The sequence below is a fragment of the Myiozetetes cayanensis genome, unplaced genomic scaffold (genome assembly GCF_022539395.1).
Source record: "Myiozetetes cayanensis isolate MyiCay16 unplaced genomic scaffold, myiCay2020 scf23, whole genome shotgun sequence".
Taxonomy (NCBI): Eukaryota; Metazoa; Chordata; class Aves; order Passeriformes; family Tyrannidae; genus Myiozetetes; species Myiozetetes cayanensis.
The window spans coordinates 1098352-1124554 of record NW_026087445.1 but is presented as its reverse complement, the minus strand read 5'-3'; the positions used below and the strand labels follow the sequence as shown (position 1 = coordinate 1124554).

At 45.7% G+C, this 26203-nt stretch overlaps 1 protein-coding gene across 1 annotated transcript in view; it reads right to left on the bottom strand.

Annotated features, from left to right (window-relative positions):
• Positions 1–26203, bottom strand: part of PNPLA7 (patatin like phospholipase domain containing 7) — a 127538-nt gene that overhangs the window by 81894 nt on the left and 19441 nt on the right. Inside the window, exons 13-19 of the mRNA XM_050319757.1 lie at positions 25941–26033; positions 21322–21422; positions 20181–20327; positions 15894–15971; positions 14828–15033; positions 8946–9077; positions 7412–7535 (exon numbers count right to left, since the gene is read on the bottom strand). Coding sequence (XP_050175714.1) covers positions 7412–7535; positions 8946–9077; positions 14828–15033; positions 15894–15971; positions 20181–20327; positions 21322–21422; positions 25941–26033 — 881 coding nt within the window. The remainder of the gene's footprint in view (positions 1–7411; positions 7536–8945; positions 9078–14827; positions 15034–15893; positions 15972–20180; positions 20328–21321; positions 21423–25940; positions 26034–26203) is intronic.

Sequence of the window (26203 nt, the reverse complement as noted above, 5' to 3'; positions counted from 1 at the left end):
CAACACCTGCCCTGGAGGAGCAGACACAGAACGGCCACGCGTTCTCACAGCAGAGCCTTTGCCAGACAAGGGCAGGAGCTGCTGCTGCAACTGAACACAGTGATGTAACATCATCAGTGTTACAGGGAGGGCAACCAAACACAAGGGGCAACACTGTTTTTCCCAGGTTTAAACACGCTGCCCTCAGACCCCCCTTTGGCACCCGGAGCAGCACAGGATGCTCCTCTCATCGGTGTCTCCTCCGGCCACGAGGAAGGACCCAAAACACCAACTTGTTTGTATCAGGAAAGGACAAAGGAGGAGACACTGCTGGAAGCAATGAATGAGTGGGAAGAACAACCAGACAAGCTGCAAATCGATGCTATTTGTGGGAGCAGTGCCAGCAGATGAACTCAGTACACCATGTACTCTTCAAAGTTGTTCTAACAACCACCTCCTGCAATCCTTCCTGTGCCAAGCTAACCCCGTGACTGAGGACACCCAGCCCTTCTGCTGTGTGCAGAGAAGGATCCAAACCTCCCTCTCATTTCTTTATAGATATATATATATATATTAAAAACTCATGAAAGACTTACAGACACACATTCACACACGTAAGTCGTACTTTGTGTATCTATATGTGCTTCTGTGCAAGTGCCATCTAAAATACACGTCAAATTAAAGAAGGCTGAGCTTGCTGCCCTTTGTAATTAAGGCAGATGGAGTCCTGCTACAGGTACTCCCAAAAGGACTGAGCCTGCACTTTGTAGCAGTGCAATGACACTCCTGTTGCAGCAGTGAACGTCATTAAGGGACAAGGAAGAGAAAGATTAAAGCAGGGAAGGGAACTGATAACAGTCTGACCTCCTGCATTTAAGTGTCACTCCTTGTATTTCCATATGGCTGTAGAAAAGAGGGCAGTTCCATGCATGTTTTGCTCTCCTAATCCGACATTAGAGCCAAAACACCACCAAAAGCCATGTCAGAAGTCACCTGAGGTGCACACACAAAACACCCACCAGAGCCATCACGGTTACCCTGGGGTTTGAAGAGGATCTGGAAGTGCAGAGCCTGACCCTCCCCGGCTCCCCCCTCCTGTCAGGGAGTTGCAGAGCCAGAAGGTCCCCCCTGAGCCTCCTTTTCTCCAGGCTGAGCCCCCCCAGCTCCCTCAGCTGCTCCTGCTGCTCCAGAGCCTTTCCCAGCTCCATTCCCTTCTCTGGACTCACTGCACTCCAGGCATTCTGATGAGGATGACAAGGATCACACTTCTCCCTCTCTGGCTTTTATTTATTAATGCTTGAAAAAAAAAAAAAAAAAAAAGAGCAGTTACTACCAAGGGAAAAGAAACCTCTTTTGCTGTCAACTGCCTTGTGCCTTTGCCAAGGTCAGAGGGGAAGCACTCCTAACCCTTGCTGCTCCCCAGCCAGCCTAGTTCCATGCAGGCATTCCTCAAAATGGGAAGGAGGAAGGAGGAAGAGGCAAGGGAAGTAAAAAATTGTCCCTGTCAGGGATCAGGTGCATCAAGAATTAGTTGCTATCTGGCCACCAGCACATGTTATAACAAGGGAGTTCAGCTGGAAGCAGGAGGGAGGCACAAAATATCTTAAGGAGTGATAGTCCAGTGCATGAAATCACCTGCCTGAAACCCAGCAGGTCACAATTTCTATCACTATCTGTCATCAAAGTTCCTAATACCCTCTACAAAGAATGTGGCCAAGGAGATAAAGCACTCTGCAGTGCTATCTGAGGCAGCTACAAAGCCAAATGATTTACCCACACAACATGAACACCAGATAATTTAATGCCAGATCCTGTCAAAGCTGTGCTGTGGTTTTCCCAGCCAGAGATGAGAACACTGAACTGTTCCACAACAATTTGGAGTTATGAGCAGTCTCATCAGCTGTTTAGAACTTGAGGCAAATAAAGATAAAAGAGGAACTGTTGTGGGTAAAAGAATAAATTATTGTAAAGAATCTGAGAAGTAGATAGAAGTCAGTAACTTCACTCAGTGAAGATGCTGGTAGGAAACCAAGGTCCATTTGGATGGCTCAGCTCAGTGGTTTAAATTCAGCCAAAACCACTCTCACAATGGGTTTGGAAATCAGGACACTGAGCTTCTCATCCCAGTCTTACACTAATCCAGCTGTGTAAATGTGAATTCACTCCTTCCTCTGGCCTTCCCCTGCCTCCCCTTCGGGGCTGTTTGTGGTTTGGGTTGGGTTTTGGTTGATCAGGAGTTTCACTGGGTGGTTTGGACGTTTTGGGCTTTGTTTTTGTTGGTTGTTTTAATTACAATTTCACACCTGAGACGCTGCTAGGGAAATAATTTTTAGTAATGTGTTACCAAGAAGGTGAAAGATGAAAAGAAACCCTCCCCTTCCAGGGCCATGTCTCCCAGCTCTGTTCCTGAACCCAGAGCTCTGGGCTGTGCACAGGGAGCCTGAGGTGACACCACCCTGAATTCACCTGAAACAGTTTTGCAATAACTTACAGCTTTAGCAAATGAAGTAGACATGGCTTGACTAAGTTACAAAAATGCAAGTAATTGGCAAAAAAAAAAAAAAAAAAGATCAAAAAAGGCAAAAGCAAAGCAGCCTTAATGTGGAGGGTGCAGTGACATTCAGCTTTGGGGCTGCCTGATAACATTAATACTGATAAAGAACAAAAGCCTGACAAGTGTAATCCTGATACTTTCCTTTGTGTGATTCCTTTGAGGATTACTCAGCAATTAAAGATTTCTAACAGTGCTACATTTCAAAAGGACAGTGTTCCAACCCCCTAAGGAAATCATCATAAGCCATTTACAGATTCTTCTTGGGTTTCAGCTTTTTAGAGAGAAAAAAAGCTGTGGACATTTAGCTGTCTTAATTGGATGAGCAGCTTAACATCTGAAAATATTTTAAATATCTGTTATTTCTAGAATGTTAAGCACGATTTCCTCTCCAGCAGGACCAGTGTGAGCTGCACTGGCAGCTGAGGGCTCCTTTTCTGCACTTTATCACTCCTGCTGCCCTGTGCTACAAGAAAGTGTCAGTGAACAAAGGCCTTTCTGCTCTTATTTTGCTACTTCATTACCCAAAAGTGACTGGGTATAGTTCTACTAATAAGAGGGACATTCTGGTTATTAAAGAGAATCAGGAAGTATCTTGAATTAATCAAACCATCACTGCAATTTCCCCCCCCTCAGCAGGTATTTTCGAAAGCTGAGTGGTTTCTGGTCAGACACTGCAGACAGGGAGGGGGTTACCAGCCAGCCCAGCTCCACAGCACCCAAGAGCCCAGCTTGGAAAATCCTGGGAGTTCAGAGCTCTTGCTGAGGCCCCTGAGAACTGCCTGGCATTGAGTCATCCCACCAACAGCACAGCCACTCCCCAGAACTCGATTTGGACAAAGCACTGGCTTGCATAAAAAGCTCATTGCACAGAAGGCTCCATCACCTGCAGGTATTTGAGGTGTACAAATAACTCTAATCCAGCAGGAGATTATTATGGCTCTGTTGGGTTTGCTCCCTTCTCCTCACCCACTGCTGTCCTTCCAACAAGGCTAAAAGCAAAACAACACCCACCTCAACAGAGGCCTGGAGTTGTGACCCTGTGATGTAAGAACCTACAAACCACTGAATAACTCCCCAGTGTCAGCAGCAGTGCCAGGGGCAACACTGAGTGTCAGAGCCTGGGCCTGTTCACCTCCTGTCAACAGGAATAAAAAAATAAATGAATGAAAAGGAATCCTCCTCCTCCTCAGACAACAAATGAGATCAAGAGAGCAAGGGTAAAAACTACAATTTCCAGCAGTTAACCGAGATCAGAAATAAAGCAGCAACACCCAGAAAAGAAAGACTAAGAGAAGCATTTTGAACAAGTAACTTAGTGAAGAGAAGCCCTTTCACTTTATCAACACACAGTGGGCTTCTCTGAACTCCTCTGGGGTCACCTGGGCATGGCAGAATTGAACTAGAAGAGAAACCCAGAATGGTTTCATAAAATTCACATTTCCACATTTTTCCACAAGCGCATCTGTAGCAACAACACCACCAAATTAAAAGATTCCCCCCCAAAAGGGGTCAGATCATAGTCTCTAGAAAGCAGGACTTCTGTCAACTGTATTAAAGCAGGGAGGGAACTATTGAACAGATTCATCACTGTCATTTCAAAATTACTTGGAGGTTTTTCAATCAAGTTTTTGCTTGACTGGACGACAGAGTGAGTGGAGTCAACCATCAACAGGGCCATTCGTCCAAAAATGCTCCCAGGGAGTCAGGATCCTCTTCCCCCAACATAACTGTTCTCATCCCCATCAGCTCTCCCAGGAACTTCACAGGGAATGCAAACCTCGGTCTCTGATCTGTTCCTCCCCCCCTGAACCAACAGACCTCAGGAACAGATGCCACTGAGTCAGAACAAGGAACAAAACCAGTGGAGCCCCAGGTTTAGGCCCGGGAGTGCAGGCACAGTGCTGGAAAATCACACCTCGTCTGAAAGCCTTCACCTCTCAGGGCTTTGCTTCCCAAAGAAACGGCACAGCCTCTTCCCTTATGCAAATGCCACGTGGCATTTGAAACCTTCTGACACAAAGGAGGGAAACAACAGTACAGAGCACACAAACCAAAAATCAACCAGGAGACTCTTGTCTGTTGGCAGTGCCCACAATTACGGATGACATGGGAAGGTCTTGCAGGGGTTCAGGGAGGAACAAGCCAAAGTTGACCAAAGTACCAATTACCAACAGCAACTGCTGATTTCATTCCCTGCCAGCACCTGGAACCCTCCAATTATGTTAATCTCAGAGGGGGGGGAAAAAAAACCAACCCAAACCAGCCCTACAGCAGGTTTTTAAAGGTTTATAGCAGATTCTGCAGAAGGGGATAAACACATCTTTTTTGAAAACGAAAAATACCATTTTCCTAATGCCCTGTGCAAAGGATGGCTGCATCAATCCTGGCAGTCTCCTCACGTCCTCCCCCATGTTTTCCAAAGGCAGCCGGAGCACTGAGGCTCGTTCAACAAATGGCACCGTGAGTCAGTGGGGCTGGAGCTGTGGGAAGGAAGGAGATGACGCCGTCCACAAAAGTCTTCAATATGATTCATGTCACAACATGGATCCAAACAAGTGACTTATGGTGCAGACACAAACTGAAAGGGTATTTCTGTGTCCAGGGACTCAGCAGCAAACACGGCACGTTACAACAGCAAACACATCCCAGTCCATCCACCAAATCCACCTCCTCCTTCCTCAGCAGATAAACAGTTGGGCCAGTGGGGAATTTATGCCAAATCCGGCAGCAGTCCTTGCACAGGGAGGTGAAGTTCAGACCATGTCATGGAATCCCAGACTGGAACACCTTCCACTATCCCAGGCTGCTGCAACCTGGCCTCGGACACTCCCAGGGCTGGGGCAGCCACAGCTTCTCTGGGCACCCTGTGCCAGGGCCTGCCCACCCTGTATGCTCCACTGTCACTCAAAAACACCTCCAGAAAGTAGAACAGCTCTGTTTTTGACCTTTTGCTCTGCAAAACTCCAGGAGCTTGACAGTGAAGCTGCAGATCACCGGGGCAAAGGAAAAGCAGGGGAAGGAGCAGGAAAATGCCTGTATTGTGCCAAAACTGACAAACCCCTGTTCCCACACTAAAAGGCCTCATACCAGCATGATTAGTCACAAACGATCACAGCTTTTGTTCCTGTCACACCATGTCATTTCACCTTTAATGAGATATCCCAAAGAAAGTAAAAAATAAATAAAATTTGTGAGTGTTCCTGAAGCGTTCCAGAATGGACCTGCTCCTCCAAATACGATCCCAAGCCAACCTAACCCCTCAGCCAGAGCGGCTTGGGAAGAGATCCTTAAACACTGTCCACAGAGAACTCCACAAATATTGTGCAACCACCAGCCCAACCCACCCCTGTCTTCTGGTGGGACCATCACCAGAACTGCCTCATGTTCTCTCTACAGTCCCTTCCCAATGACAGGCAATTTATTTTAACTTATTACACAGGTGAAAACGAGCTGTGAACACACAGTGAACAGCTACAAAACCTTCACCCTCCTCGCAATAAAAGCTTTTACTTCTCTCACGAAAAGTCAGATATTAGGTCAGTTCCCAGTCCCTCAGTATCCCAGACCTTTGCCACAAACATTTTATGATACAGACACTGTTCTGGGACCCACCTGCCACCAGAGACAAGCAGGTGCCCCCTGCTGATGGTGTTTTCCTGCCACAGAGAGAGTCTTATATCACAGACACAGGCCATGAGCAGGGAAAGAGGGAAGGAGAACCTCTTACACCAGTGGGAAACACTCAACTGCTGGATGCTGCCACTTTCAAAACCATCTCCTTCTGCAATCAGCAGTCTTGGATCAGCTCTCTAAAGTGAAACAACCTTGGATTCCTCCTTCCCCTTCGTTTCTACAGAAAAGAAGTTCTCACCACAGAACTAATCCCAATTCTTGTGTTTTCTGGCTTCAGAGCTATGCTAATTCTGGCTATAGACAGATACATATTCAGTATTTGGTTTTCAACTCAAAAGGCAAAAAAAAAAGGCCTGAACAACAATCTCAGAACTTCAGAAACCTTCTAATTTTAAATATAACAATCAAACAAGCCACACATATTTGTGATGTCAGACTCCTATTTCTGTTCTTAACTAGGTCTGAGAAACAAAAAAATGAACATAGAGAATTCAGTGTGGATAAATACCACAGTTTTGAAATCAACAGTTGCTTTAATAACTATAATAATTACACACTCCCTGAAAAACCTGACTAAGCTCTGAAGTCAGCTCTGCCAACCCTGAGGAGGTTGGACCAGACGCTTCCAGGGGGGCTCAGCCAGCCTGAATTTTCCTGTGGCACTACATTTATCCAAATCCCCATTTAGAGCACACTCCTGCAGCTCTCCCTGACCTGTTCTCACAGGCTGCACACCTTTCACTGCGAGAGAAAATAACCCAGAGCACAGAAGAGCCTTGGGCAGCGCCCTGGGGTCTGTGGGGCTTATGAGGAGTTTGAAGCCTATGGGGCACATGGGACGTTCTCTGAAGCCCATGGGAAGGATGTGGCCAGTCTGGACTCTGGGGCCTCGGGGGCTTAGGAGGTCTGTGAGGTGTTTGGGGCCCATAGGTGGGACTTTGGTGGCTTATAGGGCCTAGGGAGCCTATGGGACATATAGGGCACATGTGGCCTGTGGGGTCCACGTGGCCTACTGGTTTGGTTATGACCTCTTTTTTTGTTTTCTCTTCCTTTTCAAACCAAGTCCAATATCTGCATCCATTAATTATTACGTAAAGTTCCCAGGTAGAAGGGATTTTCCACCTTTTGAGTTTGTGGAAGCCCTTAATAAGATGAACAGCAGATCAGAGCAGGGCCGTGTTTGTCGAGTGTGGAGTCAATACCAATTTCCTAGCTGAGCAGTTCAGTTGTGACCCTCCCTCTTACCACTCCAATCAAGTCCCCTCGGCCGTATTCCCCAGTCAGGTGCTTTTTCCCATCTTCCATCCGTATGACGGAGCGAAGGCGCCCGTTCAACACGATGTACGTGCAGTCAGACTTGTCCCCCTGCCTGCAGAAGGGATCAATAACCAGGATTAGTGAAGCATCTCCGCTCAGCAAACGCACCTGGAGCCTCTGAATAAGTTGATTTTCCCTGCCTGGTTCAGAGGACACAGGACAGGGTTTAACTGAAACTGAAAATTAATAAGCAAACAAGAAGCGGAACAGGCATCTGTTAAAAGGTGACCTGGAAATATGTTTAATGTTTAATGTTTAAATGTGCAGGCTGTGCACAACTGCTTGAGGACAAGGCAAAGGAGAATGGCTTTAAACTCAAACAGAGTAGGTTTAGATTGGATATTGGGAATAAATTGTTCCCTGTGAGGGTGGGCAGGCCCTGGCACAGGGTGCCCAGAGAAGCTGTGGCTGCCCCATCCCTGGGAGTGTCCCAGGCCAGGCTGGATGGGGCTTGGAGCAACCTGGGCTGGTGGAAGGTGTCAGGGGGTTGGATCTGGATAATCCTTAAGGACCTTTCCACCCCAAACCATTCTGTGATACCATGACAGGTCTGGAAGTGGATGACCAGGATACACATGGGGGGACAACACTGCTGGTTGCACAGGAGCTTGTTCCCACTGCAAGGCCAGTGTGGATGTGCAGAGAAATTGTGCAGGTCAAAGAGAAAACTCCCAAGTGGCTCCAGATTTGGATTCCTTTCGGTGCACACACCAGGGAGCTTTTGCTATCCTGAGCTGGCACGATTAGGGGCTGTGTTTGGAACGCTGATTGCCAGCACACAGATGGAATGCCACACTTCTGGTGGTGGAGTTAGAACTAAGGAAGGAATTCTGAAAGGTTTTAACAAGATATTGACAGCTGTGAATGCTTTGATGCACAGAGTAATCCAAAACTTCCATTAGCCTTGCTGCTGCAGGTACAATAATAAAAATTACAATTACACAGATCAAGGACTAAATTAGACTGTTATTCTCCCACCACTGCAGCTACCACGTAACAGCTCAATTGCGTCCTAGTACAGATCCATAAAACTACGTTTTCCCAAGGTAACTTTTGCTCCTTAAACACAAATTTCCTGTTTTCAATTTACTACAGAATAAGCCTAACTGAATTACCTTTGAGTTTTGCTGTTTATTTTAGAAAGGCTGAAAAACTCCTTGTGCAATAGATGTTCATGCTCTTACAACTGTCTGTGTCTTAATCAGTTATGTCACTTTAAAAGCTTGCCAAGACAACAGAAAGGATGAGGAATAGTATGAAATAATTTAGTAACACCTGGAGACAAGAGACTGAAGCAATGCTGAACGTACTGCAGAAAGAAAATGATCTTAAAATAGGCAGATAACACCTGATGGAATGGTTGATAAACATAGTCCAATGGGTTTCTCATTCTAGACATCACCAAGGGAGCACAGCTCATTAACCAGGAAAACTTCAAACGTACAATTCATCCACATCTCACCTGTAAACAGCTCGTCCAGCCTCCACCTCCATCCAGTCCAGGGCAAAGTCAATTTGCCTGACAAAGGGGGACATTCTCTTCACAACCGTGTGGGCCACCCCAAGGACCACACTGGGCTGCTCCCGCATGATCCTGGAGGGAACAGAAAGGAAAGGGTCATTCCAGTGCTTCCCCAAAACAGGAACAGGTGCACACAGGCACAACACCCCAGTGCAGCTGGGCAGTCACACTGGCAGCAATTCCAAAATTACCCACAGGCACAACTTCACTACTGCCATCACAGCAGGGATTCTTTGACTGCTGTCCGGCCCAATTCCCTTCTCCCAGTGCAGTGGGAGGCATGGAGTTATGGGAGCTCTTGTCTATCAGCCACCCTCCTCATCTCCCCTTCACCCAGGTCTCTCATGACTCAGGGAGATGTTCATACTGTCCCCAAGATGATCCCTCCCTGCCCTCCTGCACCTCTCAGTCTCTCACACGTGCTCAGAGTTCCCCCCAGATATCAGAGCAGAATCTCTTTATATGCCAAGTCTGATGCTCTTAAAAATAGAAGACCTGCTCTGAATTTCAAATGTTCCCTTTTCCCTGTTGCAAAGACCACAAAGAACTGAAACACCTTCTAATAAAACTCCTGATCTTCACACTGAATCTTTTGAGTCATGCCTAAAAGTCTCTAGTAATAAAGATATCATGTAATTCAATACTTTCCTCAAACTGAAAAACTTTGAGAAGGTTCTGCCAGGATAAGTGCAAACTTCACACTGACTGTGAGGCCCAAGGGAAATCACTCTCACAGACACCTGGGAACTGCTCAGGAAAGTCTTATTTCTCGTTCTTTTTAGACTAAAGATCACTGCATCCTGTCACTGTGAGCGAGCACTGCAATTCCTCCTGAATCATTCCACAGGATCACACACAGAGGTCAGGTTGTTCTTCTACCTGTTTAGGGCTACTTGTCTTCCCTGTTCCTGCACAGCATCAAGAGCAGTTGATGACAGATCACTAAAAAATAGCTATTTCACAAGAGATGGGATGATTCACAAAGAAGGAGGTGTCTGCACGAATTGCACACAGAGAGATGAGGGAGCTCTGTGAAACCCCTCATGGACAGAAACAAAAGGAGGAAAAATGATAAATCACACAATCACAGAATGGCCTGGGTTGGAAGGGCCAAGGATCATCTCACTTCACCCTCTGCCATGGGCAGGGACACCTTCCACTGGCCCAGGTTGCTCCAAGCCCTGTCCAACCTGACCTTGGACACTTCCAGGGATGGGGCAGCCACAGCTTCTCTGGGCAACCTGTGCCAGGGCCTGCCCACCCTCATAGGGAAGGATTTCTCCCCAGCATCCCATCTAACCCTGCCCTCTGGCAGTGGGAAGCCATTCCCCCTTGTCCTCTCCCTCCAGGCCACTGTCAATAATCTCTCTCCATCTTTCCTGTCGGCTCCTTCAGGCACTGGAAGGCCTCAATCAGGTCACCCCAAAGCTTCTCTTCTCCAGGCTGAACAATCAAAATTCTCCCAGCTTTTCCTCCCAGCAGAGCTGCTCCAGCCCTCTGATCCTCTTGGTGCCTCCTCTGGCCTCTCTCCAGCAGCTCCCTGTCCTTGTTGTGCTGTTCCCAGGGCTGGGGCAGCTCTGCAGGGGGGTCTCACCTGAGGGGGCAGAGGGGCAGAATCCCCCCACCCTGCTGCCCACGCTGAGGGATCAGCCCAGGGCACGGGGGTTTGTGGGCTGGGTCATGTCCAGCCTCTCCCCCACCAGCCCCTCCAAGTCCTTCCCCCAGGGCTGCTCCATCTGCTCATCCCCAGCCTGGATTGATCCCGGGGCTGCCCTGACCCAGGGGCAGCACCAGCACTTGGCCTTGTTGAACCTCATGAGGTTATTTTGGGAAGTTTTCTGCATCTGTGTTCCTCTCACCAGGAAGATGCCAGGCTGCCACAACAAAACCTCCTGAGGAGACCCTCAGGAGGGAGTTCTCACTGAGCACAAATCATGCCAGCTTCAGATTTAATCTCACACCCTAAAACCAAGGAACTGGACTGATTGCAGTTCCTTGTGGACCACTGGAACCTGGCAGGATCAGAGAAAGTCCAAGCAGAGCTCCCTAATCCAAGACTGTGATAGCAAAAGCAGACTCACCAGGAGCTCTGCACTGCCCGGGTGTGGCACAGAAGCTGCCCTGTGGTTTCTAAAACATCAGGTGTCTCCTTCATCAGTCCCTTTGCTGCAGCTGGCAGGGGCTGTGGGTCAGTGCAGCACACAGGGAGCTTTCATGGACCTGCTCTCCTCCCCCTGGGCCTCCAATTATTACTTTTCACAGGAACGAAGCCTGCAATTTCTTCAGCCAAACTCCCTGAAAGTGAGAGGCAGAGATCCTCAGGTACAGATCCCTGTTCCATATTGAGCTCCTCACACTCGAGGTAAATTAAACTGAACACCACCTCTTACAGTTGGCACTCTTGAAAATCCAGCCAGCAAACAGCATTACCCAAAAGCAGGACAGCTTTCCTCTCCTGACCCTCTTCTCTTGCCCTGATTTTTCCATGCCTTCCAACCATCTCCTGCCTGAGATACCTACAGATACACGGAAAACACTCAGCCCTATCCCCCCTTTTCAGCTGGTTCAAAAGTTAAATAAAGCCCCTAAAAGCTCCTGAATGGTTTAGCTCATTGGTTTTACTCCACTTGCTTATTTAGCCCTCAAAGTCTCCTCCCACACAGGCTGTCTGCTGTCATCAATAAAAAACCATTTACTCTTTCCCTCCCTCAGGATATGTATCTTAATACTTAATGCATTCAAGATGTAAACTACTAACAGGCTGCTTTTATTTCCACCTGGAGCTCTCTGTCATCTCCCTCAGTTCTCTACAAGAGAATCAGGACAGAAGGTAAAACCCACCCTTATGCAGGAGAAGAGGAAAGCACATTTTTTTCCCTCATTATCAGCCAGGTTTCCTTCCTCTCACGTGGGCATCTGTGCTCTTCTGCTTGGCACATGGCTGGCACCGAGACAATCAAAATCCAAAGCTCTGCACAACAGCAACTTGCTTCTGAAGGGACCCTGAGGATTCCTTATTAGAAAGCTCACCAAAAACAGCAGTGAAAGGGCTGAAGCAGTTTCTGTGAAGGCCTGGGACACTTCTGCAGATAGAACTGTGCCTGTGGCTGCCATCTGATACTCAGCTCGGCTGGCAGGGCCAAACAAAAATCAAAGCGCTCCTGCTCCTCTGGCAAGTGCTCAGGATCAGGGCTCTACTCACACTCTGCAGCACAGACAGTTATCCAGTCACGGCAGCACCACGGAAAAGTGTCCCCCAAGTGCCAGTAGAAAGGATTTAATCTGTTGTCCAACATCCAACGTGCAATTCTACACCCGGTGCTCCCTCCATTACCGAGCTCTTTGCCTGATGGCAACTATTGACCATGTGCTTTCTGCTTCACCCTGTCATTAATTACTGAGGAAAAGCACAAAGTGCTCCCAGACAGCGAGAAAGGAAATATGTAATAGGAAAGGGAGAATGGAATTCTGGAGAATAATGGAGATTCTTGGCAAATTTCTTCTAATCTGTAACTTAAGGTAAATATAAACAAATAATAAAAAATAACTCCTGTGAGATTCCAAGCAAAGGAGAAAGCCAAACACTGTGGGGCTACGAGCACAGAACCTGGCATAAAAGTGGAAAATAAAACTTCTATCCAGTTTTATCAACAAGTGTTTCTTTCCCAGAGAGTTCAAAGCCAAAATGAACCAACACGATGCTTTTCAAAGCCTTTCTCCAACGACACCTAAATATGGGCACAGGAGTCAGAAGTGCCATAAAGTATCTGGGGTTCAGGACAAATTGTGAAGATGAAACACTGGAATATCAAAGAGCTTGTAAAATGCAGAGAACAGGTAACAGACTTGAAAGGAGGAAAAAGAAAAAAAAAAGATTTGTAAAGACCCCAGAAATGATGCAGAGGTGATGCTCTAATGGGGTCTTGAGCACTGAGTGGTGAGGGGTTAACAGAAGCAAAAAGATGGAATAAACATTCTCTCTCCGTTCTTGTGAGAGAAAACTCAGGAAAATGAGCTTCAGCAAAGGAGAGAAATAACCCAGCCCTGCACTATCAAAACAAACAAAGAAACAGAGGATGGAAAAGGTGGAATCTGCCCACTTGGCTGGGACAAAATAATGAAATTTCAAGTCAGGAACAAGTAGGAAAACAACAGCAGCAAGAGACAGACAGAAAAAGCAGACATTTAGAAGAATAGGCTGATATTGCATGGAATGGCACAAGTGGGAAGCATCCATCAGAAATTAGGCCACAGAGTTGACATCCACCCCACAGACTGGGAAAAACGCAGCTCCAAGCACATGCTGAGCACAGCACGTTCATTCCACAGTAACAGCCTCTTGCCTGAGGTGGGAAAACCAAAATCCCACAGTAAGATTCTGGGGAAGAGTTGATTAGGAATACAAACAACCAGAATTATTTAAGAAGCGAGAAGTATGTAGGAATATACAACATAACAGTGGCCTAGAAAGAACAACCACCCCAAAAAGTCCTACATATAACTCAGGAATGATGGCACATTCCAGCAGAAGCTGAAAAAGAAGTTTAGGAAAGGAAATAAGGTATTTAGGACAAATTGCGTGTGTGAAATAATAGTAACTCTAAACAATAAGAACGTGGAATAAATCAAGGGCTTTAATCATTATTATTGGCAACAAGGCTAACCACAGTCATCATATTGAGTTTTTAATTAAGAAATACCTATACCCCTCTTTAAGCATTGAAACCCAAAGTTATGTGCTGCTTCCAAGGTCCAGGAAGGAACCTGTCTTGCACTGGGGCATTCCTGGTTGATCTATTCTATTAGAGAGCATTGACACCCCACAATTACACCCAGACCAATCACTCATAACACACCCAACAGCCTGGGCTGTGTTAGGAAATAGAACTGGGAAAGTTTTCCAGCAAAAAGAAATAACGAATCCAAGAGAAATGGCCTGACAAAGCAGCACTTAACCCAGCAAAGCCCAGGCTTTGGCCAGACCCTCTTACTTGGATTGTGAAGTATATGAATCCTGAGTCATAATTCCCACCCTAATGGGTTAAGTGCTCTGTAGACCTTCAACAAAGGAGATGTCACCGTTTAATACTCCCATGTTCTCCTCCTGCTGGAGATAAAGCCACCTGACAGATGGATAAACCCCTCCTGTAAGCTGTGTGGTTTGCTGTGGGATGTGCTGTAGCAGCACTACCCCCCACACACGTTCAGAGTCATGGAATCATCCAGGTTGGAAAAGACCTCCAGGATCATCCAGTCCAACCTTTCACTGAATACCTCCATGCCCAGTAAATCATATCACAAAGTGCCACATCTACACATTTTTGAACGCTTCCAGGGATGGGGACTCCACCCCTGCCCTGGGCAGCCCATGCCAGTGCCCAACTACCCATTCCATGAAGAAATTTTCCCTAATATGCAACCTAAACCTTCCCTGGTGCAACTTGAGGCCATTCCCTCTCCTCCTGTCCCTGTTCCCTGGGAGCAGAGCCCGACCCTCCCCAGCTCCCCCCTCCTGTCAGGGAGTTGCAGAGCCAGAAGGTTCCCCCTGAGCCTCCTTTTCTCCAGGCTGAGCCCCCCCAGCTCCCTCAGCCCCTCCTGCTGCTCCAGCCCCTTCCCAGCTCCATTCCCTTCCCTGGACACGCTCCAGCCCCTCAATGTCTCTCCTGTCATGAGGAGCCCAGAACTGCCCCCAGGATTTGAGGTTTGGCCTCACCAGTGCTCAGCACAGGGGGGCAGTCACTGCCCTGCTCCTTCGTTCAAAAGGGACATAAAAAAATTTAAAAAAAAAAAAAATCAAGACATGTTTTAATGGCAGAACTCACTCATAGAAATGGGACTTGGAAATGGACAGGAAGCTGCAGTCTCTGTTGGCCTTGATGGTGAAGATCAGTGGCTCCCCAGTGAGGACGGCGAGCTGGCCCACGAGCTCCCCAGGGTGGGTTATGAAGAGACAAGTGTCCTCCTCAGAGTCAATCTTCCTCTGGTACACATGGAGCATCCCCGAGACCACAAAGCAAACATTAACATCCTGCAGCAAATGGAAACAAAAAAAAAAAAAAAAGAGCTCAATAAAATCCCCACAAGATTTTAAAAGCAATTATCACATTGACAGCACTATCACGACCGATCTGTTTTTTTCAGAAAGCTCCCTATGGCTTTTTGAACAATTAGGTGATAAAATAAGACACGATAGTGAATTATTAAAAGCTGGTCATGAATATTTAAAATTAAGCAGCCACAATATTGAAAAATGTGTTTCTCTTCGGGTGGTTATGAAAAATGAAGGCTGCATCTGAAAGATCTCAAGGCATAACAACAGGATTGGGAGTGGAGGAGATAATGGGGAGCCACAGCAGCAGGATGAGGGGCAACAGAGGTCAGCAGAGCAGAACCCAGCAGTGCTGGAACTGAAGCTGCCTCTCATCTGCTTTGCATAAACTTCTTTATTTACACAGTGTTATTATAAATAAAGCTGGTTATACCCTAAATACACTTTGCTACAAACAAGCAACACTGGATTGACATTGGGGGCTGTGGGGGGCAGAAATACTTTACTGCAGCTGAGTGACATCCCCAAAAGCCCTCGGTGCAGGGCATGAGAAAAGGCTTCCCAGTCTCCACAGCTCCTGGGGAAGGACAGGTGGGATATTGCACCCCTTCTCATGAGGTGCATCAGTGCTGACAGCACACAGACACCTCATTCCCACTCTGGCCCTGTGGGAAGGAGCGTGTAGGAAGGCTGAGAGCTGGGGCTGCTCCACCTCGAGAAGTGACGGCTTGGGAGGGGTCGGGTGGGAATTTTTAATTTATCACCACCAATGTGTATAAATACTTCACGGAGGAGGGCAGAAACCCGGGCAGATGCAGGTTCAGGTGGTGCTGACTCACCTGGTCCCCCTGCCTCGACAGCACGGTGCCAGCAGTGACCTGATGCAGCGTCACTTTGCCGTTCAACAGCGCGGGATTCTGGAGAAAGAGGGGGTGGGAGGCACAATTTACTGCTCTGTGCACAGGTGAAGATCCAAGAATGTGAGGAAGCATCCAAATGAAGCAAATAAGAATAACTACTTAAGTTACTAAAGACAGCGTTATAAGCGTTTGATTCTCTTTAAAACATGGCACTTATTTTTGTATTCCTCTACCCAAGAGAAATTTCTTCCAGAAGAAAAAGGTTTGATCCATTTCAGTTGATCAAACTTGGATTGTTAAGGATTTTCTATTTGTCAGTTTTTCCCTCAGACTCTTTTAAGGATCTGTAATGAAGAGACCTGTATCAACTGGCATGAAAATCACAAAATATGAAGTTACTTCCAACAGGAAGGTGAAACTAGAGGAGACTTTGTAAATCATGGAGGAACTGGACAAGAAGATGCAACCCTTGCTTTATCCCAGCCTTTCCCTGAACACACAGCTCAGCTGTGCTGTATGTGTGGAGCAGATTTTCACACACTGTGGAACAAAAGCTTCCTCAAGGTCGTGAATTCCTGTGTTCGGGCACACATGGGTTGCACAAAAGAGCTGGAATTTCCCTCCCAACTGAAGAGCACATGGGACAGAGAGTTATTCCAAAGGCCACCCTCAGTTTGGACTCAATCCCATCCCCTTGGAATGGCAAGGAGCTGAGCTGAGCTGGCTGAGCACAGCACTGGATCCAAGGATTCCCTTCCAGCTCCAAAGCCAGTCACCACCATAAGTGGCACCTGAGTGCATAAGTAATTCCCAGTTAATCCAGGTTTAGGGAAGGTGAACTTCTTTATCAGAATCCCAGGCTGGTTTGGGTTGGAAGGGACCTTAAAGCTCATCTGGTTCCACCCCCCCTGCCATGGGCAGGGACACCTTCCACTATCCCAGGTTGCTCCAACCCCAAATCCAACCTGGCCTTGGACACTCCCAGGGATGGGGCAGCCACAGCTTCTCTGGGCAACCTGTGCCAGGGCCTCACCATGCTTATAATTTCTTCCTAATATCTAACCCTGCCCTTGTCCAAAGTCCCTCTCCAGCCTTCTTATAAATCTTCAGAAGTTCAGCATTTTACCTGATATCACCACCTGAAGGGGCTTGGGCAGAAAACAAGGCTCAGTTGTGGATTCTTGTGTTCTGCTGAAGCCTGACAGGGCAGTCCTGGCTCCCTCAGCTTCTCTGTGTATTTACCTGTGCACAGGGCTTGGCCACAGAGGCAGAAAGAGCTGCACTCACAGGAAGAACCAACTCAGCCCAAGAGCAGAGCAGAACCTGCCCACAGTCATTAACCTCATTGCAGCAGGAAACCAGCGGAGCAGAGATGTAAACACTCCACACTCGTAATTGTTCTGCCAGGTTTGGATTTTTGGGTTGAAAGAAAATAGAGCAAGTGAAATAATCACAATTATTCTTCACACCTACTGCTGATAAAAAGAACATATTTTCATCAAAAGATAGTTTTATTGAAGCCCATCTGTTTCATGGGAACATACCCAGTGCAGAGAACCTGACAAGCACCTGTCAAAATATTTCAGTTCAGCAACAGCAACTCAACTAATTTCTATAATTTTTTTTTCCTCTGTTTATGTATTTATGGTTGTACAGTATTACCTATTCTTAAAGACAAAGTTGTAACTCTGAGAGCACCCCTCAGGAAGGGAATACGAGCTCCCTCATGAGCTCTACTTACCAACAGGATTTTGGGACTGCACTGGGTCTAACAAAAATTATTGCAAAGATGTTCTTCGTGTCTAAGACTACTGAAGTGTTGGAATAGATTGCACAGTGAACTGTGAAGCCTCATCACTGGAGATCTTTAAGTACAGCTGAGCCAAAAACCTGCCAGAAATGACTTAGCAATATTTGATTCTGCCTCAGGCATGAGAAGAGCCTCACTGACCTCCAAGTAGACCTTGATATGCTCTTTTCTCTGCCATTACCACCCCATTAAGCAATAAAAGAGCTGACAAACAAGATCCATCCTGTGCAGTCCCTCTCTCTTGAATGGGTGAGCCCAGCAAGCCCAAATTCAGCACTGCACAGGGTTGGTGGAAGTTACTCTGCACTGGTCCCCTCCTGCCTCCTCCAGCCACCAGCTTTTAGGAAAACAACAAACTCCATTTCCCAGCAAGTGCCTTTCTTTGCATTACTGTAACAAATGGTTGCAGCAGGAAACTTCACAAATCAGGTAACAGTATAAATTACAGTAACAAATATAACAAGTGTTATTTTTGGATAACAAACCAGGAGGGCTTATGATGCAAAAGTGAAAATACAAACCACTTATAAACAATAAGCAAACCTAGTAATTAACTGGGACAAATAACTTATTTGGCAAAGGAAATTCCCTTATATCTCACACAGAAGAGATGCCCTGCAATGCTGCTTAATGTCATATCAGAACTGCAGACAAAGCTTAAACCATGTAAAAATTGTATGACATTGAAAACCATTCATGACAGATCCAAGGAATTAAAGTTATTTAAAACAAAAGAAAAAAAAAAAAGAAAATTTTAATTCTGAAGTCAGATACCTGAAGGCCATTCAAAACAACCATGCCTCTCTCCTACAGTCAGTTATCCCCTCTCAAAGTATCATGAAAATAACCCAACAACCAAAATACCCCCAAACCTACCACCATCTGTCACCAAAACATCTTTATTTGATTCACTCTGGTTGGCTGCTCTGCAAAATGACAATTTAAAATGCTTCCAGCCAGCTGAGAAATAAAAGATCTCATTTTTTACCAGGCCAGCTTACAGAATTCATTTTCATCTTTTATGTAAGCAGTGTTGAACACAAATATTTTGCACACAGCAAGACTTCTCTTCCACTGCCTGTAAAAGAACTTTTACTATCCTGTCTGGAAAAAAAATTAAACTTTCAATGAGATCCCTGGTATTTGACAACATCCCATCAGATTCTAATTTGCTTGAGAAAAACTAACTTGCTGTAATCCCAAAGTTTGAAAATCCTACCTTGTTTCATTGTTAGTTAGATCTCCACCTTACAAACACTGCCTATTAGGTGCTGCATTTCAAGGATACTGTTGCAATTAACTTCATCTCTAAACTGCTACTTGTTAATTACTGAGAAATTTATTCTAGACCTTAAAAAAAAAAAAAAAATAAGTGCCGTAATCACTTCAGTGATCTCGGGATTTCTGCTCATTATCTGATAGTTCTATCCAGAACAGGAAGCTGAGCAGAACAGATGAAGGTACCTAGTCCTAGTTCACTCCATCTGTAACAAAGATTTCTTCTAAGATAAGTCTGTAGCCTTTCATGAGGATATAAATGCCTGAAAATTACCATAAGACAGGCGAGTCTCCTGCAGACAGACCTTAGATCAGACCATGGGGAGCCTCGAGCCTCCCAAGGGGAGCTGAGAGCCCTGACAGGGATTTTGAAATCACAGGGGGAATCATTTGGAAATCGGGAGGGAATGTCAAAATCCAAAAGTAAAACCTTTTAGAGTCCTACCAAGTGCAGTTTGGTGACAGGTCTGGAAGCAGAGGAGGGGGTGCAGCAGCTGTGCCCAGCCCCTGGCAGCACCAGCAGAGTTACTGCAGGACAGGCTGGGACAAACCAGGGATGGCTGTGACTGACTGAGACACACGCACAGTTTTCCCAAATTGTCTGATCATCTGCATGAACAGCTACAGCTCCATAATGGAATGCAGCTGGAATCACAGGAATGATGGAAACAATCGCTTTCATCCCTTCTTCCAACACGAAGGGGCTCAGCAGGGGCTGAGCTCAGGGGTGACTGGGAGGTCACCAGGCACAGGACCCAGCTGGGAAATGCTCCCAGTGCCACTGCCAAGCACAGAGACTCCACTCCAAAACCCAAACAAGCACTTGGATGCTGTGCCAAGAGCATTAATGGATTCAGCAATCACCTGAATGCCTTTACATAACTTCTTCACACTCTGTATGTGAGAGCACAGAATTAGAAGGTGGCAGAAATTGCACATTTGCTGCTCACAGGGCTAAATCTGCACACAGTGAGAGAAGATTCATGCACTGCATTCCAGCGTGGTCTGTTCAAGTGGCAGAATAATTCAAATTTACTTCAGCCCTTCTAATAACTTCAGCAACTATTGAATAAAACATTCAGCTCCTCTACAGTACTGGGGAGACAATTTACTTTTTAGTTCCGGGCAGAGTGAGACGAAAAGCGAAAACAAAGCCAGTTCTCCCTGCAATGACTTACATCGAGCTTCATCAGGGTTGAGAGGTCCTTCTTTGCTGCTTCAACCACGGCATCAACATGTTTGGTGTTACAGGAGTCCTGCACAGCACTGTAATGGAAAACTGCTGAAGGAGTCTCTGTCACCGTCACAGTCTTCTTCAGGATGGACTGCAAAGAGCAGAAACACACAATAAGGATCATTTAAAAGTTATAACTGGCACTCACCCAGCCAAAATGTGCCACATCAAGTGTTCTCTACCCACCACAAGTGGTGGTCTGCATAAAAGAAATCTAGGTTTCCAAAAAAGCAACAGCTTGCTAACTTCATTATCCCTGTGTTTTCTTCTGACGCTCGAGTCAAACAAAGTTACTCATCACAGCTTGTGAAAGGGAAGAATAAGAGACTTTTCAGAAACAGGGCAGCTTGATGGAACTAAAACTTCACCAACACAAAGATGGAGGAGAAGAAAAAACGTCTGTCAAGGTCACAGCGAGCAACAATTTCACTTCAATGTTTAGTCTGCAGCTTCGTAATTCAAGGGCATTTTTGTGCTCTTGACTTCCAGGTCAGCATTTGTAAAAATCAGACCTCAAAAAAGAAAAACAGGTTTATAAACAGCGACTGGAAACCTCCAGGAAGTTCACAGGCTGATATGAGTTTTTAATTCCTTGCTGCAAAGTACCAATCACAAAAAAAGCATGTTCTGACAAATCCACCTTTCCAAATGATGCATTTCAGGAGTGAGGTGAAGGCAACACCTAAAATCAAGAAGCTGCAGTGATGTTTTCACACTGCTGGCCAAGGGAAGCTCCACAGAGTTTCAAGATCTGCACTAAAAAGCTTTAACAGTCACCAAAATCTACTGAAACAACTATAAGTTAAAAAATAATATAAAAAAAACATTCAAGGCCAGGTTGGATTTGGGATTGGAGCAACCTGGGCTAGCAGAAGGTGTCCCTACCCATGGCAGGGGGTGGAACCAGACGAGCTTTAAGGTCCCTTCCAACCCAAACCAGTCTGACTGTGGAAGACCAAACATCCCAACCCCTGCAGAGTTGCAAGGGCAGTGTTTCAAAGGAAGACAACACTGGAATCACTCCAAGAATAATGATGTAGAAGGCAAGGGACAGGCTGGACTCCCAGAGGATCAGGCAGACCCACCTTGGCCGTCCCGGGGCTGCCAGCAGCGTCCTCTGGGACCAGGTGAACCCGGGCCCTCTCGTAGGCCATGTCCATGTCAGACTTGGCACCGCTGGAATTACCTGAAAACAAGGTGGAAATCTTGGGTTAAGCACCTCCTTTATTACAGTTCCTCAGAAACAGCAGAAAACACTCAGAGTGGAGCAACTTTAGCAAGAGGCGTCTTCATATTCTCATTGATTCCCTTTGACCCGGATCTGATGGGAACTTTGCATCTTGTCATCTGAACTCACTCGTAGATCACGTCCAAAATTCCCACACCCATTATTTTACAGAGTACAATCATCATTTTGGGGTAGACCAAACAGAGCCATTCACATCTGATGACTTTCAGGAAGAGGCAAATCCACCAAACAGAATTTCCTTGTTGTTTTCAGGAAATGATTCTCATTAACCTTTTATCCAGCAAAGAAAAGAAATTCTTCTGTACCCAATAAATTGCAAGAACTTTCACAGGGAAGAATATTATGATCAGCAACTTTGTTAAAAGTCTCTATATATAAAGCATTTCTCCTTTCTACAACTTGTCCAAACTGTGGTGCTGAGAGTTCCATAAGAAATTCCCTTCCAGGGAATTTATTTGATTCATGAATTTGAAGTCACTACAGCCTGTATTCCTTATTTCCCAATTTAATACAGCTTAATTGCATTAGCTCCTTGGCTGTCTCATCCACCTTCCAGGAACTTCTCCGAGCTAATCAATAATCCAAACATAATGAGGAAACTCTTATTTAATTAAATACCTTGAGCAGGATTCCCCCACATCAGTCTGAGGATTTACAGATGAGTTTAAGAGTCATTCAGAAATTGCAATTTCCGTCAGCAAATAAACCTATAATAATTTCCATCATATTTCCATACTCAATATATTTCCAAAATAAGACTATTTTCTCCCTTATGCCTTTTCTCTTCTGTCATTGTTCTTATACTTTTGTTTTTATAAATACAAATTGCTGCTCAGCAGTAGGCTGGGCCTTTAGGAAAACCAATTGTCTTTCCTGACTGGTAATTTTTGTTACCTAATGAATTCTGAGAGGGCTCAAATTTTTATTTTCCTTCCCAATCTCCCCCTCTCTGCACACACACACTCGAGTGTTGCCCAGAGCTTTGGGAAGTTGGCTTCTGGAAACATGGAGCTGCCTTTTATTTACAAACTTGTGATATATGGTCATGTGAAAATATCACCCCTCCACGAAGAGCTGTCTATAAATTTAATTTTAAAACCATAAATCTTTTATTTCTGTAGGGGTTTGACTCCTACCTCCCCCTAGCTCAGAGTACTCTTCCATGCCATCTTGAGGAAACGGCCTCCAGTTGTGCCAGGGGAAGTTTAGATTAGATATCAGGAAAAATCTTTCCAGGGAAAGGTTGTAAAGCACTGGCACAGCTGCCCAGGGCAGTGGTGGAGTCACAATCCCTGGGAGTGATCAAAAACCGTGTGGAGGTGGCACTTGAGGACATGGGTGAGTGGTGAACATGGTTGGACTTGGTGAGCTTGGAGGGGTTTTTTCCAGCCTTAACAATTCTGTGATGTGCAAATGTGAACCAATCTTTGCATGTAGGAAATCCACATGTGCCACTAGGGTCGTAACAACATCCTTTAATGATCAGCCTCCAAACAAGGAACCAAACAAGCTGACCCAAAGATTGTTATCAGCAGAACTTACAAGCCATAAAATCAGAAAAAAAAACCAAACAAACAAATAAACTAGCAAAACAGCTGTTGATTTTATTAACTGAATTTCATTTCACTGTGGCGTTAAAGACCCTAAATCAGCTATAAACAAAAAAGCTGGGGCAGCAGAACTAGCAGCTCCCTATGGGCTGATCTGCCTCCCTGTCAGTCACCTTGACCCCCAAATGCCAGCATCAGCAATTGCTGAGCCCCAACACACCAAGTGCCTTTCCAATCTAAACACACACCTCTCAAGTAAAACCCAAATAATCCCATAATGGGCACGTGGGCACGGAGAGCATCCTGTGCACGTTAAAAACCCAGGGAGAGGAGGACGAGGAGGCATTCTAAGAATGAAAGCTTATGTCTACTAGACTTCTATTCAAAGCAGAATCTTCATCTCAGTCGTAGAGATGAGCTGCCCACACAGTGATTAATTAAACTGTCTTGCTGCTCAAACGGGAGTGGGAAAGGATCCGGCAGAACGAGCTTCAGCTGCAACTGTTGAGTCAAAGGAACAGAAGGCAGTGGGAAACAGGAGTGGAATGTGATCCTGTGTGAGGAACATGTGCCTGCTGGTATCCCACACACTGCTGGGATGGAAGTCACTGCAAAAACAAAGGCACCTGGCAGCATTCCAGAGCCTCTTCCCTGCCAAGCACTCACTCACTGATCTACCTGCCCTGCCCGTGGTGGGTGGGCCCTCACTCCCCCAGGGCTTTGGGCTTGGAGGGGAAGAGCAGCTTCTCTCAGCTCTTGAGAAACAAAAAACAACAAACAAACCAATAAAAGAACTATTTAACCTTAAAATAAAAGCTGGAAGACACACTTCCAGGAACAGTAAATGGGCGAATTTATCATATAAACGGCCTTGCTGATTTACTTCCTTCTTCTAATTCCCTCTGTCCAGCAGATGCTTCACATGAATTAATTCCATCTTTCTCCACAAAGGGTTAGCACCCTTACAAAGCAGAGTAGCCTGAGTTGGCAGGATCCTATTCCCTCATCTACACAACTGCCATGCTTCAAGTTAGAGGACTGCACAAAAACCAGAAGAACAAATTAGACCCCAAGCCCAGGAGCAACTGAGGCAAAAGTGTTTTCCCCCAAAGGAATTTTTAGCAGTTTTTTGTTAATTCTAATGAGCCAAGCAGATCAGGGAGATGCTGAGATAACAGCACCTGCATTATTCTAATACAGGCAGTTCTCTCCTCTCTGAGTCAGTAATAAACATAATCGATATTCCATGGAGCCTGAACACACTGTAAGGCAGTGGATTGGAATCTGAAGCAAGATCTTGATCTTTTCATTACAGACATCACCACACTTTCTGTGCAAACTAAACAGTACCCTCGGTGCAGGGAGCAGAAATCAGCTCTGTTAACTGAGGCAAATCATAATTATCCAATTAGATATGCTCCTTCTGTCAGTAAAAATTAATTTTCTCCCTCTGCTAAGGTCAGTGTACATTGACACAACTCTTGGACACCCAACAGGAGAAAGGAAGGACAAATGGACATATCCACGGAGAGGATTGCAGGGATCCAGCTCCAAAGAACATGCAAGGACTGTCCCTCACAAGAGTCACAGGGCTGCACAGGCAGAGCTCACTGAACTGCCCTGTGTGCAGGGCATTACCTAATTCACCACTGAATCAAGTCTGCTGTATGTTATTTATTGCATAGTGCAAAACAACCTCACACACAGGAAAATCAAGCCAAGCCCCCTTTCAAGTCAGGGGATTTTTTTTCCCTGGTTCAAAAAGATGAGGTACTGACCAGTAGCCAAAAATCCTACTTTCTCCATCACATCCATCCCTCTGGACATGGAAGCTATGGAAAAATCCAAGTGGGACCCTCTACATTTGCCCAGCAGGAACTGAAGAGGAAACAAATCAGGCCTCCAGTGCTAAAAATTAAGGAACTCCTCCTTCCTCTCCTTTCTGCACACCCCCAGCCTAATGGGATAGCAACAATTGACACAAACCCTGCCCTGGGCAGAGCCCTCAGCACTGTTTGCTCCCCCAGCCTGTGCCCCTCCTTTCTCCTTGTCTCCAGACTCTTTAACCCCTCACGAAATGTTCTTATCTTTTAAGCCATTTAATAGCCAAGGTGAGCAACAAAAGTATCTTCCAAAGCACCCAGGGCACCTTTATTGCCCTGATGAAACCTTTTATGTGTTCTCTGTTAACAGTATCCAAGCATGACCTCCCAACTCCCTCCCAAGGGTCAGTCTGGCACTCAGCTCACACAGACAGATCTGGGATTCCCACAGGTCCAGTTTCCACACCTTGGAACACAAAGCTGTCCTAAACACCTGGCCCAGAGGAAGATGCCTACAGTGGAGATGACTGAAATTGCCCTAAATACTGATACTGCAGCATCAAACCAGCTCTGCCTCATAAACGTCTCCTCACAGCCTCCAGTGATCAATCACCTTTATTATCCACTCAAAAAAAAAAAAAAATTCCCCTAAAAGCAGCAAAGCCATGTGTAATGTGCTTTTTGGGACAATCAGCCAAGCAAGAATCGTGTGTCATCTTTGGTATGAAAGATGATGGCATATCATCATAACTCACTTTGTTTCAGTTATACCAATTAATAAAGCTCTTCATTTGCAGGCCTTGGTAGCCAAATTACTGCATGTTCCCCATTGTTAATAATGACAGCAAGGGAATGCTCTCTTGGATAATAGTCCACTTGTTACTCACTAAATAAATTTCTGAAAAATGAGTTAGGAAGCAGCACTACTGCAAAATGATTATCTACCATAAACAAGTCTGCAAGATGATTATCTACCATAAACAGGAAGATTGTCTACCCCAGCACTCCAGAGATCATGTGGTTTCCCCCCAAATGATTAGATAAATTATACATTCCCCACAATTTTGCCAAGCACTACTTACTAGAAGCCTCTGCAGACCCTGCATAGGGAGGTGATGAAAGGCTTCTCCTGAAAATATGCTCTGAGTTTTCTGCACCAGAAACCTTCAGCATATCTGGAATTTAGAGACAAAAATTACACAAATGTAAAAGCAAGGCAACCTCAAATAAAATAAGTTTCACTGCCAGCAAGAACCTCTCACTACCCACTGTGTTAAAAGTTTTGAAACATTAATGTTAAACATTGTTTAAACCTGTTTTCCGGTTTTCATTTAATTAAGGGGTG